We start from the raw sequence: 18,813 nt of genomic DNA on the forward strand, positions 1-18,813 counted from the left end.
AGACTCCAATGATAGGTTCAACTGGTGCAGACTGCCACCTTCAGTTCTACTATCATATGGGTGGTACAAATGTGGGATCATTACAGGTACTTAGGTTAGTTGGAGATGGTAACAGTACTCTCTTCACATTGAGCGGTGTCCAAGGCGATGAGTGGAAACAAGGAAACGTTTACATTGGAGCTGGACAAGGATATCAGGTATAGTAAAATATGTCATTGTTCGTATAATATAATTATATTGTATGGTTATCTGTTTTCAAGAACATATACACATGAATGACTGGGGGGGGGGGGGGGGGGGGCACATTTATTGTAATATTTATGGTTTGCTCACCAACCCGGGAACCTTAATGGATATAGAGAGCTCACTTGAGTGTCTACACCCATGTTATACATGATTAGCTTACTAATTAGATCTTGAACTTGACAAATTGCTATCTATTCTCATTCAGGCTATTTATTGTTGTTTATTTTCAGATTCTCATTCAGGCTACGCGTGGATCAAATTACCAAGGAGATGAATGCATTGATGATGTCAAGTTCATAGACTGTGCTCCTCCAGGTGAGATTTATTAAATCCATTCTCAATCACTTTATTAGTATATGTACATGTGCCTAAAATTACAGAATTCATGATATCAGTTCACAGCTAATGAACCGGTATTAGGTATATTGGTTATAATCTTACCAAGCCCTATTGAGCAATATTCTGTTACATCTTATTAACCATGTTTAATGATATTGGTTCAAAGGTGACCAAGCCCCATTTTAATAGGGATAATGTTTCTATTCTGACTAAACCACATTTTGAGACACAGATTGGTTTCATAGTTTTTTGGGATGTTCCATTTTCAGGACATAATGATGTGATCTGAGATAAGCAAATAAAGTCTTCACATGTGGAAATTTGTCAATTTATGCAAAGTGGTAAATGATTGTATGACTCTGAGTGACAAAAAGCTTACATAAAATGGACCCCCCCCCCCCCTCAAAAATAAAATAAATATAAAAGAAAATTTAAAAAAATGAAAATAAAAAGTAAAAATTTTACTTCAGTGTGATTGTGTATAGTACATTTATATTGAAAAAAATTACTAAGGTGAAAAATGACCAGCTCTATCATTTAAATAACATCAGTGCTCACAGTCACCTGCAATACCATTGGTTGTATGGTTTGTTCTAGTTCTTACTGGAGAGCCATGCCAGCCATCTGAGTTCCGTTGTGCCAATACCTATTGTATTGACAGTAACAAAGTCTGCAACTTTGTAGATGAGTGTATGGACCATTCAGACGAAGATCAGTGTGGTAAGAGTAATCTGGTGAATTTTCATAATCATCTGGTCTTAGACAAGTTTTATGTTTCCAAGTCAAAAGGACATTCAACACACTTGATGAATATATGACCAATTATGTGTTTACATATAAATTTTGTAAATGTTGAAGCAGGCAATGATTTTCTAGTGGACAGGTGTGATTACAATGCAAAATGTAACTGGTGTTTACATGAATGTAGATGTTCAAGTGTGCAGGTGTGATTACAATGCAAAATGTAACTGGTATGTTTACAGGAATGTAGATGTTCAAGTGGACAGGTGTGATTACAATGCAAAATGTAACTGTGATGTGTTTACATGAATGTAGATGTTCAAGTGGGCAGGTGTGAATACAATGCAAAATGTAACTGTGATGTGTTTACATGAATGTAGATGTTCAAGTGGACAGGTGTGATTACAATGCAAAATGTAACCGTGGTATGTTTACATGAATGTAGATGTTCAAGTGGACAGGTGTGATTACAATGCAAAATGTAACTGGTGTGTTTACATGAATGTAGATGTTCAAGTGGACAGGTGTGAATACAATGCAAAATGTAACCGTGGTATGTTTACATGAATGCAGATGTTCAAGTGGACAGGTGTGATTACAATGCAAAATGTAATTGGTATGTTTACATGAATGTAGATGTTCAAGTGGGCAGGTGTGATTTTGAATTGGATTCATGCTCCTGGCAGCAAGAAACTGGTGATGAATTTGATTGGTCGCTGTTTAGTGGTACAACAGCATCAATTGGTACTGGACCTGATACTGACCACACAATAAGGAGTAATAAAGGTATTTTAAAATATAATATCAGTAAATCTATCTCTTTGTAATAATTGTTTCCTATAACACATGACCGGAATTTTTCTAAGTTAACTCAGTAAATTGAATACACAAAGACTCCATTTAAATGCCTATACCGCAAATGTCAGTTTTCTTTTTATACCTTGACCTTTGACTTTGAACTCCATATTCAAGGTCAAATATCAAGTTGGGAATTATCAGTATTGAAGAAATATAGGATTGGTTGGGTTATGTGAAACATAGAATTAACTAAAGCTGCCCTTTCTTTTCATGTGTGTTAAGGTTGTTTATATGGCATATTGTTTAATTTCATAATATATACTGTATTTTATTGTCAATTATTCTAAATGAATTTGCAACTGAAATGTTTTGGAAATATTGTTATCAAAGGTAATTTTATAACTTGGGAACAAAGTATAGCAAACATTTTTTCTCCCATCAGCCAACTCCTACGCTAAAAGTGAAAGTAAGAACAACCAAGATGCATAGTTTAAAGTGACCATATGGATGAGGATTGGGTATTTATTTTGGATTTTGGATTTGTAAAACTATTTTATCATCATGGCCTGGCTCCTACTCAAAAAATCAATGTGAACCAACATTGACCAAGTCTGTCTTTGTAACTTAATACACTGCAAAAAGCATTTAAAATTTTTTTTTTAAAAGGTTTTAAAAAGTCTGTTATTGTATGTTTATTCACCTTTGCAATTTATTGAGTTACGAACAAGAACTTGGCATATGTTGTGTCACATATTTTTTAAAAGTAGGAAGCCATGATGATAAAATTATTTTATAAATTAAAAATCCAAAAAAACCACCCAATTCTCATCCATATGGCCACTTAAACAATGATCACAAAGTTTATACTGTTTTCATTTGATTAGTTCTACTGTAACAGCACTTTTTAATTTCTGTACATAAGCCCTCACTAAATAACAAAGAAAGTGAATTTAAATATCAGAGAACTCCCAACATTTTTGTTTGATTATTTTTGATGTAAAAATGTGCTATTTATTCATTATATTCATAAATGATGGTTAAGATGACATTGCTTATTTTAGTAACTCTAAGACTGTGAATTTGACCTCTCCTGTCTAGGTCATTATGTATTCATAGAAACATCATACCCACAAAAACCAGCAGACAGAGCTCGTCTGGCTAGTCCAACTATCAAGGGTACCTCTAGCAGCAGTAACTGCAGGGTGAGTTATACACAGACGAAATGTTCAATAAAGTTATAGTGCCTTTCCATCATTTTCAAGAAATTACGACGTTTTTTAGGCGATTTTCTATCCATATTGAAGTCTAAAAATGATGCACATTGATATACCCGCTGATACGCATACACAGTTTTATTTTTGAAACACCCAAACACTTGCAGAAAGGTTGATTCCCCCATTATATTGGGAGAAGAAAAGTATTGGGGAATAGTATCTAAGTGCAGCTGTAAAATAATCTAATAAAATGTAATATAATTGTAAATGCATTCTAAAGTTTCAAAGTACTGTATGGTGACGCCAATCATTTAGAATTTCTCAAAATTGAAACACAGTTAATGTTATCAATATTACAGTATAAAATGTAGTTGGTGACATTTTAAAATGAAAACTGAAATTATTGGAGCTGACACATGTTGTACAATTTATCCAGGATTTCAACTATAGATGCATGTACATGTACCTACGTTACAAAGTATTGGGTGCATTAATGTCCACCAACAATTGTGTATATAATGATGGAGTTTCCATGATTGAATTCTGTTTTGTATGACAACATACTCAGATTGGTATTCAACCCTCACTGTCATAGCCTCACCTCCCCCTCCTCCCTCAGTGCATTTTAACATAATAACAAATATTAAATATGCCAATGATTTTAATGTCATTGTTGTAAACTGTAATATTGTGCTGCGCATCCTGTCTTATATACCAGGTTATATCTATATTGAAGCTATATAGTTCTATAAATGTCCTGGATATGGAGCTAGAATATAGTGTCCTAGCAGTTAGTGGTAGTACATGTACATAGTACTAACTGTAGGGTGAGTCTCATTTAATTTCATCTCCCATACTAACACCTCCTCACTCTCTCTGTCCCTTCTACCCCCTCACTCTCTGAGACTCTGTCACTCTCTCCATATCTGTTTGTCAATGAGTTCATAATAATGTGTATTTCTGTATCTGTGTTTTAACTATTAATACAACTTCTATGCATGATCACTTAATCTCCCTAACACTCTAATTGTTGACTTCATACTCATTTGATCATTGATTTTATGGCTGTCATTATAGTGTATGTTTCTGTTCTTAGTCTATGCATCTTACGGGTCTATTGGTAGTCACTGTATTGCATGTGTCTATTGATAATCTAGGTATTGTATTGTTGTATTGATAGTCTATTGTGTGTCAATTGATAGATTAAACTGATATATTGTTGATAGTCTATATACAGCATGTGTCTATTGTATAGTCTATAAATCATATCTGTCTATAAATGGTCTGTGTATTATGTGTATGTTTGTGTGTATTGGTTAATGTATATTTTACATAGTGTATTATATTGCATCATGAAATGGACAAAAAATGCATTCTATAATATTATTTAGTCAGTACACATAGTTTGAATGTACATTATAAAGAATTTGGTAAATGTCTGAATATTTAATTGGAAAAGACTCTTTATTACCGAGAAAAAAGAAAGGTATCATGATCATAATTGATATTATGTTAATTATAAATGATAGACAGTATATTAATCATAACTGATATATGTCAATCATACTTTATATGTTAACATATTTTCAGATCACATTTTGGTACCATATGTATGGTATTGATATTGGCTCATTAGCTGTACTGATACGAACCTCCTATGAAGATGACTCAAATCTGGAAGTAGTGCGGAATATAACTGGGGAACAAGGCAATTTCTGGTGGCAATTCTCTGAGGTTATTGACAGTGGCGGTAAAGACTTTAAGGTTTGTAAACAAATGATAAAGTAGTGAAACACAGTGCTGTTCTACATTGGGGTGTACATGAATATTAGAAATATCTACTCTACCTGGTCCACAGTTGTTATATGATTGGGTTATCTAGAATATAATTGTGGTTCAAATCTTACCCATGCAGAGACAACATGTAGCCATTCAGAAACAAACAAGGCTTGTACTGGCAACTTACAGATTGCAAGCCTGGCCATGTTAATCATTTCACCATCATAACTCCATCAATAGATTAATTATTTGTTGTTTCTTGCAGATTGTGTTGGAAGGTATGGTGGGGAGCAGTTACCGTGGTGATATTGCCATTGATGATATCATTTTTAGTAAGGAATGCATTGCAGGTGGAAAACTGCCAGGAGAAGATGATGCATCTAAACCTCCACATGAGTCATGTGATGACAATCCAAGTCAGTTTAAATGTGATACTGGTGACAAGTGTTTTGATAGCTGGGAAAGGTGCAATTTTAAATCTGAATGCTCTGATGCATCTGATGAGAAGGATTGTGGTAAGTTGGCACAGGATAATTGCATGCACATAGTTCATATTTCTGTTGTATCAAATTTAATTTAAAAATCTTGCACTGAATTGATGCACTTCACCTTTCCTAATGCATCCAATACTGTGCATTATTGAACAGTAATGATGGCCATAAGTATGTGTTAGAGGCAGTATTCCAAACAAGTATGAAACCAAGTGTTACATGGCATGATGTACAACAGGTCATGGGCTAGCCTAGTAGATTTTTGTGATTTTGTCGAGTTCAAGTTCACAGTGTTGACTACAAATATTTCAAATTATACAGTACATGTATGTGACTCCCTGCAGTGCACTGCAATTAGTAATGCAATATTGGGATTAGCTCTTGTCAGTACAAATGCAAACTGTTTCTTTGTATGACAGTTTATCTGCTTCAGAATGTGTCTTTATATTTCTCTGTGTATCCATTTTGTGCATCTTTAAATTAATGATTTGTATTTGACATATTTTAAATTCATCATTTGCATACTCTTTGTAGGTAAGTCATGTGATTTTGAGTCTGGGCAGTGTGGTTGGACAAACAGTGTTGGTGATAGTTTTAATTGGACCCGAGGACATGGTCCATCGTGGACCACATATACAGGACCTAATACAGATCACACATATAACACAACTAAAGGTAACTTTAAGTGCACATGTGCACTCCTATTATCTAACGTAAGCTTAAACCTTGACCTTTTGGTTTGATTATGAACATTCAAAGAGGGGACTGTGTCTTCTACCAAGACTTGCCTTTTTTGAAGAATTTTTATTAAAACTTGCTAGTTTTAAGAAATATTTGTCAAAAATGTACACTTTATTTATTGGTATTGAGAAACTAACCCAAGGGAGCATTTGCCAGTTTGTACCTGGTATGTGTATTTCTTTCATTATGCTCGCAAAATGCCATTAACTTATAAAATGATAAATGTAGATGTCATGACATAGTTAAAAATAGAGATAATTCTCCCAAGCAATCCTTGTTAGCTTAAAATTGGGGATTATGATCATTAGGCCTAGACACTTCAAAAGCCATAATTTGCTTTCTACCATTACAATGGAAAACTTAATATTGCTGCTTATATTATTTTACATCGAAGTTTTATTGTGTATGTAAAGAATAACATGTCATAATATAATGATTTTATGCTGTGACAGGTCACTTTATGGTGCTTCCAACCAATACATCTTACACATATACCGGATACAAAGCACACTTGCAGACCCTACCATTTCAACGTAGTGGTGAAAATTGTGAAATGACTTTCTGGTATCATATGTATGGTTTGTATATTGGATCACTGAATGTCTACATCAAGTATGCTAACCACCAATCCACTAAAATCTGGAGCATGGTTGGTGAGCAAGGCAATTCTTGGATGGAAGCTACAATTGATATTGGACAACAGGAAGAATTCTCCATTTTATTGGAAGGTGTACGTGGTAGCAGCATCTATGGAGACATCGGCATTGATGACATCCAGTTCTCAAATTGTGGAGATAGTAAGTATGATAATATTATTACTTTTAAAATATACAATGTCAAGGTGAAACTGTGCAAGTCAGATGATATCGTACTACATTAGAAATATCTAATTTCTGATGCAACTGCACATTTTTCCTTGAACACCATGTACTAAAATGAACAAACAACTACAATGTATAATGCATTATTGAGTCTGTAAGCAGTTACAGCAATGTACCCTCCCTGTAGAGTGCTTTATATTTTTATTTACTGTGAAAACAGTTTCATTTATCGTCTTTACTGTTTCTGTACTGTAGACATACTGGTAATTCAATAGCTATGTTATGTACCTTATATGATAGAACCTCATGATGTGTGAATGCCAGTGTCCTAAGGATAATTTTGACTGTCGAGTTACATAATTTTATACCAATGTTCTCTGTGGCTGTACTTTCAAAATACCTCATGTCCACATTTCCACACACACACGCATGCACGCACGTGCACACACACACACACACACACACACACACACACACACACACATGCATGCACACGCACCAACGTGCACACACGTCACAGGATTCTTTTGTTATTACAATATGTTTATCCAAAACAGAAAGATTTCATTTTAGAAAATCCAACTGTATGGTCATTTGATATAGTGTACAGGACCCAAAGGACTGCAATTAAAAAACGTCATGTACACAAAGCATTTTCATTCTTATAATTATTGTCTTATAAAATATTTAATTTCAGTATACAGTTCTTATAAATCATATGCTCTTGTGTAACTGATCAATTTCAGGTACTTTTGCTAGGCCTTGTGAGGATGGTACAGAGTTTAAGTGTGTAAATGATGGATCATGCATTCCGTTAGAGAGATATTGTGACTACAGACAAGACTGTGGTGATATGTCAGATGAAAAACAGTGTGGTAAGTGATTACAGTTCAGTTAGTGTGGTAAGTGGTTACAGTTCAGTTAGCATGGTAAGTGATTAAATTTTAAAGTGTGATAAGTAATTAAATTTTAAACTGGTAAGTTATTACATTTTAAAACAATAAGGTAAGTGATTAAACTGGTAAGGGATTGCATATCAAATAGTGTGGTAAGTGATTAATTTTTAAACAGTAGTAAGTGATTAAATTTTAAACAGTGGTAAGTGATTAAATTTTAAACAGTGGTAAGTGATTAAATTTTAAACAGTGGTAAGTGATTAAAATTTAACTGGTAAGTGATTAAATTTCAGTGTGGTAAGTGATTGAATTTGAAACAATGGTAAGTGGTTAACTTGACAATGAATAGATATTGGGTGGTAAGAGATTATTACCTTATTAAATACAGGTGGTAAGTGATAATTATCTTTAATAAAAAGTGTATTTATTTGTTTCCACTAATTTCTTTTAAAACATGTCACCATTCAGTCACATATAAGTAAATTAGGGGTAAAGATGGGGCTGTGTCTCCTACGAAGCCTTGTTGTAATATCAAAATTCATTTTCATGTCCAGCAAGATATTATAACTTTATGTAATTGTTTGTCCAGTTGTAAAACCAGGTGATTGTCACTTTGACGACTCAAATCTTTTGTGTGATTGGATCCAGTATGAAGATGATGACATTGATTGGGTTGTTGCCAAGACAACACCAAATGATAACACTGGTCCCAACCATGACCATACCACTGTTAATACTACAGGCAATAGTAAGTGCACGTTATTATTTTCATGTATTTTTAGTTCTGCTGTCAGTGCTATCGATAGCTGAGCGGAGCTTTAGGGTTGTGTTGATTCTTCATTGTCATCTGCTGTCGTCATGTCTTCTTCTCCAAAACCGACAGTCAGAATACTTTGATATTTGGTGTGCATGTTCCTTGGAGGGAGACTATTCAGATTTGTTCATACAAAGTTGATATGTGATTTTCTATTTTTAGTGATTTTTTTGGGAATTTTTTATTGTTGTAAAAATGATATTTCCGATTTCCTTCTCCGAAAGTGATGGTTGGATTGCTTTGATATTTGGTGTGGTGTATGTGCCTTTGAAGGAGTTTATTTAGATTTGTTAAAGTCAATTGTGTAGAAATAATATGTACTGACTACCTTGCAATCAGTTATCCTGGAATGTCATTGGCATTATCTTTTTTGTGAATAATTTACAATGTAGCTCTTTACCATATTGTCTACATGATAACATTTATTGCACTCCACAGGTCAGTTTTTATATGTGGATAGTGTGAAAGGAAGTCTTAGTGATATAGCCCGGATATCAACACCAAAAAGTGCTATATTCCCAGCTAGTAAAGGTGTCTGTGTTCTCAGATTTTGGTATCATATGTATGCTGTCAATGAGAATGGTGTTGGAGGATTGAGGGTAAGTTAGGATTGATTTTGCATGTGTGTGTCTGCATGTGGGCATGTACACACAAACACACACATGTATGGGGTGGGAATCCCATTCATTGAGGACTTAACAGTAAGAATTTGTTTGGGAATTGTGGATGTCATATTTGTGCTTTTGTGTGTGTGTGTGTGTGTGTGTGTGTGTGTGTGTGTGTGTGTGTGTGTGTGTTGGGGGTGTCTATACATTGGTCAGGATTGTGGGTCAGATAAGATGAACTTGAGAGATGTTAATGGGAATGAGAAAGGGTGTAGCTCTAACCAATGGTCGGGATGAGGATGTGTTTGCTCTTTACCATATTGTCTCTGGACAATTGATTCAGTCCTCTGAATCCAATGGTAAATGAACTTTATTGTTTTGTGTAAAATTGTGTATTGCCAGGTGTATACTGAATCTGATGTGACAACTGAACAAAGAGCACTATATTGGCATGTATATGGTAACCAAGGCAACCAATGGAACTATGCCAAAGTGACAATTGGCAATCCTCACCCATTTAAAGTTGTCTTTGAGGCCATCATGGGAGACTCTATGTCGTCCGATATTGCAATTGATGATGTCACATTTACAGCCTCGTGTTACAATCCAGGTATGCAGTGTATATCATCATATGTTATTATAATTATCCAAGTTACAATGTTGTCTACAATGTGTTTGTATGTTAGTGTTTTGAGTTTCAGTGTACAGTAATCCCTGAAGTATGATATGTCCAATTGACTACAACTGTCTGCCCATAGACTCTATAAGTTTCAATGTACAGTAATCTATGCAGTTATGATATATGTACAATCTATTTTTTCCAAAACAGGTAACAGTACCTATCCTGTACCAGGATCTTGTCCTCGTAATCAGTTTTATTGTGTTGGTGATAGTATCTGTATTCCAAACTCATGGGTGAATGATGGCAATATAGACTGTCCAACAAATTGCTATGATGAAGACAAATATCGATTCAAATGTGGTAAGTTTATTGTACATTGTTACCTTTATGATTTGTATATATTTCACCCATTAAGTGTATTTTTCAACCTGTATGCATATTGACTAAATATATTTATAAGGTATTAGACCACATAAAATGGAGAAAAAAAATATCTGATGCGTTGTAGTAAAACGCTTTGATAAAGTCTACATATTAACCAGAACTGATGCTATTGCTAAAGTAGTAGATGCCACTGTTAGTGTTAGACAGTTTAAAAAAAGATAAAAGTAAAAATTGTATAGTGCCAAAATCCAAAAGGCTATATTCATCAGGGGAACCACTTCACAATGCAAAATATAGCAACAGTTGTAATTAAAACCCAAACTAAGTTTAAAGCTGTAACTGCCTGACTTAAAAGTTGTTCTGATTTGTGTATACATGTAGTCAATTGGTATTGAATGGTATCGCATAATAAATAGCAATGTATGTAACCTGTCATTTCAGATTCATTACAGCCACAGATTGGGGACAAGGGAACAAGTAAGTATTTTGTTACTATGGTAATCTTACAAACTATACATACATACATGTACTGTATACAATTATTGCATCTAATTCATGCTACAGATGCTGTCATTGGCTACAACTGGGCCGTGAGACATTCTGTAAAAAAGATGACATCACTTTTGATGTGATGCCCTTAGCTGTCACTTACTGTGATATTTCCTGTCACAATTGCTGTGATGTTGCCTGTGCCCTGTCATATGCTGTCAGTATTGTGATATTGCCTATGGCATGCTGTGATGTTGCCCTGTCATATATTGTCACTGTGATGTTGCCTATCACATAATTGAATTGATATAAATTATAATGTCCTATGACATCATTTGAATGACTGCACTCATATTCTACATGTAAGATATTGCAGCTCACTTGTGCAACCTGGCAATGTTTGGATATCATAAATAAATCACAGTAAGTCTGCATTCTACCATAAATGGACAGTAAATATATACAAGAATGGCCACAATTGTAAGTTTTCAAAAATTATGTCGAATGTCAAGAAAATCTCTTGCAACCATGGCAACCATGACTATACCAGTTTACTAAACTATTGCTAAAATCAACATAAAGGTGTCTTGCCCAAAAGTACAATAGTACCCTGGTATGGTCAAATATCTCCTAGTAAAGGAGGTTATGGTAATGATAATGTCCATGTTAATACTGTTTTCAGATGTAGGAGTAATAGCAGGTGGTGTTGTTGGTGGTCTTATAGTAGCAGCTCTTATCATAACTCTCTTCATTGTCTTTATCAAATGTCGTAATAAAAAGTAAGTAGCTTTCGAGGGTTTGATAAAAAATCAACAAGTCCTTTATTCTACATTAAAACTTTATTCTTTGCATTTTGACCTCACACAGGACTCAGACATGTACCTTTTTTACCCCGAAGAAGAACTCTCGTATGAGGTCGAAACATCAGAAATGAAGTTTCAATGTAGACTAAAGGACTCGACTTTTCCATCAAACCAAATTTTACATATTCTCAAGTCCATGTCTCCAAACTGAATTTTTTGATGGGTAACCATATTACTCTGTTACGTAACAGGCCTGTATTAAAGTTGATGTTCAGGGGGAAAAGCTGAAAACTCATCGAATTTGAAGTATAACTTTGTTAACATACAGGTCCTCAACACCCATTTAGTGTTTTAGCAGGACACTTTGTGTAACCCGTCAGTTAATTGCCGCGGATAAAATACACTGATGGGTTACTCAAAAGTGTCTTGTTAAAACTACTAAATAGATTCTAACCTATACAAAAACTATCAGTAACTGTTATCAGTTACCATGATAAAATTGTTTTATAAATTAAAAATCCAAAATAAATACTCAACTCTTATCCATATGGCCACTTTAAAAGGAAACAAGTTAAAGGACAAGCTATGAATTCAATACATTGAAGTTTTTCTTCATATTCCTGTAATCTACAAATTATGAAGTGATCATTTCTCTTAACATGGATTTCATTTATGTAGTATGTTATCCTAAATGGTTTTCACTATTCTGTACAGGGGTGGTGCATCTTTCCAGTTTAACTTTGGTTTTGGTAGCAAGGATGATGACAAGGTGGGTAACTCTATTAACAGCTGAAATGACACAATTCTACACAATGACCAACTGAATATCTAAAACGTGATATCCTCAATTTTCATGAGTAGAAGGTCTAAACATTGAAAATAAGTACATCTTGTCTTGTGATCAGTTTTCCTGCACATATTTTTGGGTTATGAATTAAATATACAAATTCATAATTAAGAGAATATCTTTTCCAAAGAATATTTTAGCCAATTTTTGTCATTCTTGGAGTCAAACTCAGAAATGTAAAAATCTTGTTATTGTGTTTGACGAAAAATAAGATTTTAAAATGCCAGAAATGGATTTTGTGGAATAGATTGAGTTGATAAAAGCCCCCCCCCAAAAAAACAAAAAAAAAAAAAAAAAAACAAAACAAAAAAAAAAAAAAAAAAAAAAAAAAAAACTCTATTCATGTTGTACATTGTGAATGTAGAATGCAAAAGAGAGCATATTACATGTTGTTTATGACAAAATAAATTTTGTAATTAAAAATGTTGATTGCCGTTATTTTCAGGTCAGGATGAGTGATCTTCCAGATTTGGATATGCCACCACAGGTACATGTTACAGATATATAAATCTAGTTACTTTGTCTTTTTCGCATTGATTCAAAATTTTACTTCCATACATGTAGTTAACAATGTTCCAGGGTATAAAATCCATATTTTCTGTTCAAAGACAATTTCTTGGCTTGTGCATGGTATAGTACTTTGTATTTCTACTGATGACAAAAAATGTGAAACAATTCAGGGTCTGTGTTTGCAGCACAATAAAAATATTCAAGGAAGGGGTTTTCAGATTTGCCTTTATACTTCACTGGATTTAGGATGTAGGTAGTATGTAGGATGGGTCTTCACATCCAACATAATCCAATCCAACAACCTGTCAATCAGCTGTATTTTTTTTCTCAACTTCTTTCACAGACTGGAGAAGAGGCATATTCCATTGACAATCCTGTCTATAGTGGAAAGGGAAGCTTTGATCTTCCAAAATCTCATGACATAGAAGCATAATTGCAATGAAGATGTAAGAAACACTGAGAACATCAATATTTTTATGTTCAATGCTGGACAGATACTGAGAATATGTAGAGAAAGTACCACTTTAGAGATAAAGTCAACTTTTTTTTAGACAATCCAACAAATGGTTTATTCCTCATCTTTAAATATTTAATTCATCATTGGATCAATTTCTTGCTTACTCCTAAACAAACATTGATTTTCATTGGAGGAGTTCAGTTAAGTTTCAGTAAGAATTGTATTTTTAATTTAGACTTCATCGTACTAGTATATTTGAATTTGAAGGTGTTGTGTAAATTCTCGGTACCTGCATGCAATAGCATTTTATCTCAACTAGAGGGTCAAAACAGAACAACAGGGTGGACTTATTCTTAGTAATGCATGGATTGGAAGTCTTGATGTCAACCAAGAAATTGAATGTTCGTTATATTCATGATGCGCCTAGGCAGCAATATTCTATTTCAGATACCGAGAATTATTAAATGTACAACATTAATATCCAGTTATTGATTACACACATTAAATTTAATTACATACAAACCAAGGTAAAGTATAGCAATTGAATCATTGGTGAAATGAAAAAATTGAAGATTTCAATAAATAATTGTAATTAAAAAACCGTCAACAATCCAGCAATATGACAGTGTAATACTTTTTATTGTGCTTATAGTACCAGTTATTCTGTTTTCATTCAATAAATTATCAATTTATTTCAAACACTTTTGTTGCATGAGTTTCTTGGTTTTGACTTCTTGTGGTTTCGTTTGCATGTTATAAATGACTATATGTTTTCATGTGTCACGTGACTTTATTTTCATGTGTCATATGATTATGTTATACCAAATACTTGTGATGTTAATTAGGGTCTAGAATTTGGTCCTAACATTAACTTGTAATATAGTATAATTTCATACAATCATACATAGCAATGTCTGCTCTTGACATATACATGCAGTAATTGTTTAATAATTAACATCATCACAGGAGAAAATAGACACAAATTTATACAAAATGTACAAGATATCAATATTTGAAACAAGACCACTGTTCAACTAGAAAACGTTTCACTGCTAATAATATGGGTTTAACCACTCATTTTCACAATGGAGAATATTTTCCACTGATGCAATGCCGCTTCATTCTTGATTCTCAGATAGTGCTTGTGATTTTACAATGATGTTACTTCTTCACAGCAAGTCTCAGGCAATGTTGTAAAGAGGCCTATGTATATTAATTGGTTACCTCTTGTAATACACACTTGAACGGTGCCTACATTGTATAACGTTCATTAAGTATGGAGCAAATAATTTAATAAAATAAATATCTTGAATTTGAAATGGCCTGGTTTAAATGTCAGTGTCTACACACATACAGGCACACATTCAAATAGTTGAAGTGGTAGGCTGGGTTAGAAGTTAGTGTACACACACACACATACATACATACAGGGTTTTGTACACAGACATTCAAATAACTGAAATGGTGGCCTTGTTTACAAGTCAGTGTCTACACACATACATGTACACTACAGGCATACATTCAAATACATGTAACTGAAATGGTGGTCTTGTTCATAAGTCAGTGTACACACACACACACACATTAAAAATGATTGAAATTGCTATAAAAAGAAAATAGTTTATTTATATTTAATGAAGTTTTATCCTACGATGCTGACGGAAATGAGAACCTTATAAAATCTACTTGTACATCTACTGATTTGTGTTTATGAAATTTATATGATGCTGGCAAATCAAATCTTAATTCAGCAATCACTTCCATATGAACACTCCATTCCTTGGATTTCTTCTCTATATGCTGCAATAAGAAAAACAGATATTCCAAGTATTTACTATAAAGTAATGTACATTTCTTGTATTGTCAAGTACAAAATTTAGAATACAAAACCCTGTATAAATTCATCTGAACATGTAAAGGTAAAAATTGCAGCATCTGAAGGAAGGAAAGTAATCTAGTAAATTCGTTAGGATCAGTGCGAATTCAGAAATGGTAAAATTCAGGAATGCCAGTTGAGCACGAGAAAATGACAAATGTCACAAAAAAATAATGTTTATTATATCTCTTTCATACATACAATAACAGTAAAAATGTTTTAGTTGATGTATTGGATAATAACGATAGTGGAAAGCTCTTCTGAGTAACACAACTTACTTTTCTAGTTGATGTCTTATGTAAAGAGTAAACTGCAGTGGTTGCCATATCTAACGCTGTCCTCAGAAACACCATATCAATACCTACAACCATCAACAACGAGTGATTATAGTGATTACATACATACATATGGAATAATTGCAATTGGAAACTGCAAGAACAAGGACTATTTAAATCTATGGATATAAAGTTAAGGATCAACAAATAAAATTACTTTCTTTATTTTTTGGTTCAAAATTGTGAATTCATAATTTTCAATTCCTATTTTATTTATTAAATTCATATCTAATGTAAAGTGTAATTTTTCAGTGCACAACACTGTTCTCCAAATGGACCTAATTAACTTGCCTGCAGTATGTGTTTTGTACCACATAGTGGACTTACACTAGCAGTTAACATACCTTCATTATATTTTGTACCAAATGGTGGATTTATAGCAATTAACATACCTTCATTATGTTTTGTACCAAATGGTGGATTCATGATAACGGTGTCAAAGGACTTTTTCCATTTTGTGGTGTCCATATTACAAATATTACACTGTATTAGATCCAGATTGGTGATGTCAAACTCTCCACAATTCTTTCTACAAATGTCCAGTGCATCATCATCAATATCAAATCCAATGCATAAACTAGAAAATAAAGGAATTAACCGTCATGTCACCCAACTATCATCACAGGTCTGGATACTAAAGGCAGGTGAATAATATCCTATTTATAAATGATCCAGTCATAAACATTTTGAAAGTTGGTTTTGAAATGAACTTTATGAAGACATCAGGATTTTGTCACTCAACTGCATCTTTGCAATGGAACGAACCTGCTTCAATACCATTCAAATAAATAAATCATACAGGTGACAACTTTTAGATGAATAGTGAATCGAAATACTACAGAAACATAACATACAATGTACCTGGCATTTAGCATGTGAGATCCTATACTGAGAACTCCACAACCACATCCAAGGTCACCTACAAACTTGTCTTCTATATCATCATATCTGTTATGGATTGTATGCAACATACAAGCTACAGAAAATAAAACCAAATGAAATGTACATAAGTCTATATTATCACACACTGATTATATAAACACAACTCTGACAACTTTTCAAATTTTGATTTATCCGTAAAGATGATAATTTGAACCTCATTAAAATCTAATGTTTGGGTTGGTTAGACTAATTGTTAGATTTGATTATTAGTATTATATCTATGATTCACATGCTGTCAATAGTGAGAATGTTTACATTTTTATCTTACTCCCCACCCTAACATGCCAGCGTGGTATTAGATTCGATGAAGGATAGCTATACTATAGCACTGTAGTAGACTACATGAAGACACGGTCAAGTAAAGAAAATTCAAGCCAAATATGAGGTAATATATGATCAAAGAACTGCTTAACCTGAATGTTAGATTTTAATGAGATTGGCGATAATGAGCTAATATTTATACTGAATATTCGTAAATACCTGATAATAATAACAACATAATGTATCAAATGTATTACTATTACCGTGACGGCCATCCTTGAATAGCAGCAATGCCAGCATGGACCTATCGCTATTAATTATTGAGATCATATAGAGTAATGTAATGAATGAACACTTACCAGCTATGTGCGGCCTGGTTGCATATTGTTCGAGCAATATTTTTGGAGAATTAAATGTCTCGACTTGTTGCAAGTAACTCTCCAGTTCCTTTAATTTCATGCTGCTACTCTGTTAAGGTTATGTAATAATCAATCAACCTATAAAAGTTATAATTGTGTATCATACCAGCAGATAACGTGTGCGGAAGAGCGCCACCACTCGGAATGGAAGAATATTATACGATGCTGAAGTTGTCTGCAAAAACGAATTGGAAAACACATTCAAAAACGTAATCGTAAACGGGTTCGGGTAACTGACCACAACTGACCTTTTTCAGTTCAAATTTCGAAAACAACTTTTAAATCGTAAATGTTAATAAACAGTAGTGTACTTTTATCGTAATGACTATGACTAAATCATTTTAATAATGTAGACAATTCACTAAAATATGATTCCTTTACTGATTTATTATGAAAGCAAGTTATTTTTTCATTGATTGGAGGAAAGATCATAAACACACAAACATTTGTCCTGTCGACATTCGTCGTTGTGTGTTGAATTTGTTTACATGATGGAAACGTTGTTTAAAAAGGAACTAGTCTCGAAAGAAGTTTACCGACCCGTCCAAGTTGGAAGGTTAGGAATATTGGGAGTAGGATATGAATTGAAAATGAAAATTCAATTCTTATATTACTCAAATCACACAATCAGAGATAGATGTATTACAATGGCAATGTCACTTATAAAGTGACATTAATTATGTAGATTTCCTCCCCCACATCCTCTCAACCATCCACTTTCTTGTGTTTATTTGAATAATTATTGCTTGTGTGGCTTCCGTGCAAAGTTTAGAATTAATTACTTCTAGAGACTTTCCACCTGGCTCGCATGGGTTGATATTTAGGGAGTGTCCAGATTTTACTTCCAGGGGGACGCTGGAGGATTTCCAAGTCCTTGTGTGTGTGTGTGTGTGTGTGTGTGTGTGTGTGTGTGTGTGTGTGTGTGTGTGTGTGTGTGCGTGCATGCATGTATGTATTGTGCTAGTTGTTATACTTTGATAGACAAGTTTTACTTCTATTTCGAGTATTAGGGGATTTCACTTGGCAAAAATATCAGATCAAAACATTGGGAACAGCAACAGAAAAAATGGGAAAACAAGAAATATAATGACTGACTGGTTGAAGTTGTTCTTGAATGGAACTCATGAAAAAATGAAAGTGAAAGCGTTAGATAAATATCTTGATGAGCATTGATTACCAAAACACAGAAAATTAAAAAGAGAAAAAGTAGACATAATATCCACTCACATAATAGGAACACCAGAATTTAGATCTAAAAAAATGACTGCAAATGAAATTAAAACTAATATCATGGGCATGAGTGAAACAGATAGTGACTCTGAGACTGAAAGTGACACTTCTGTAATGCATGATCTAGGCAGCGATGGAGACAATTGTGATACT

At 33.6% G+C, this 18,813-nt stretch overlaps 2 protein-coding genes across 2 annotated transcripts; one reads left to right on the forward strand and one right to left on the reverse strand.

The window, feature by feature from the left end:
• Window positions 1-8: 8 nt before the first annotated feature.
• Window positions 9-13,585, forward strand: LOC144434311 (MAM and LDL-receptor class A domain-containing protein 1-like). Its single transcript, XM_078122762.1, has 19 exons — window positions 9-197; window positions 477-561; window positions 1,183-1,305; window positions 1,963-2,112; window positions 3,223-3,326; window positions 4,929-5,102; window positions 5,383-5,632; window positions 6,143-6,283; window positions 6,802-7,146; window positions 7,917-8,045; window positions 8,656-8,814; window positions 9,319-9,479; window positions 9,888-10,095; window positions 10,315-10,467; window positions 10,933-10,968; window positions 11,663-11,759; window positions 12,498-12,552; window positions 13,076-13,117; window positions 13,484-13,585. Exons 1-19 carry the CDS (start codon window positions 9-11, stop codon window positions 13,571-13,573), a joined length of 2,691 nt encoding a protein of 896 aa, XP_077978888.1. The 3' UTR covers window positions 13,574-13,585.
• Window positions 13,586-15,244: 1,659 nt separating this feature from the next.
• Window positions 15,245-17,542, reverse strand: LOC144434312 (rRNA N(6)-adenosine-methyltransferase METTL5-like). Its single transcript, XM_078122763.1, has 5 exons — window positions 17,371-17,542; window positions 16,670-16,784; window positions 16,201-16,385; window positions 15,752-15,834; window positions 15,245-15,397 (listed from the first exon to the last, which is right to left on the reverse strand). Exons 1-5 carry the CDS (start codon window positions 17,468-17,470, stop codon window positions 15,245-15,247), a joined length of 636 nt encoding a protein of 211 aa, XP_077978889.1. The 5' UTR covers window positions 17,471-17,542.
• Between the last annotated feature and the right edge of the window lie 1,271 nt (window positions 17,543-18,813).

This window comes from Glandiceps talaboti, chromosome 4 (genome assembly GCF_964340395.1).
Source record: "Glandiceps talaboti chromosome 4, keGlaTala1.1, whole genome shotgun sequence".
Taxonomy (NCBI): domain Eukaryota; kingdom Metazoa; phylum Hemichordata; class Enteropneusta; family Spengelidae; genus Glandiceps; species Glandiceps talaboti.

Bases quoted from the DNA above. Each gene is read 5' to 3' on its own strand.
- LOC144434311 (XM_078122762.1), top strand. From the start codon at position 9: ATGATAGGTTCAACTGGTGCAGACTGCCACCTTCAGTTCTACTATCAT. The intron at 5,633-6,142 runs GTAAGTTGGCAC...TACTCTTTGTAG, and splicing joins ATCTGATGAGAAGGATTGTG to GTAAGTCATGTGATTTTGAG. The intron at 7,147-7,916 runs GTAAGTATGATA...GATCAATTTCAG, and splicing joins GTTCTCAAATTGTGGAGATA to GTACTTTTGCTAGGCCTTGT.
- LOC144434312 (XM_078122763.1), bottom strand. From the start codon at position 17,470: ATGAAATTAAAGGAACTGGAGAGTTACTTGCAACAAGTCGAGACATTT. The intron at 16,386-16,669 runs GTACATTGTATG...TTTATTTTCTAG, and splicing joins TCTCACATGCTAAATGCCAG to TTTATGCATTGGATTTGATA. The intron at 15,398-15,751 runs GTAAGTTGTGTT...TTCTTATTGCAG, and splicing joins ATAAGACATCAACTAGAAAA to CATATAGAGAAGAAATCCAA.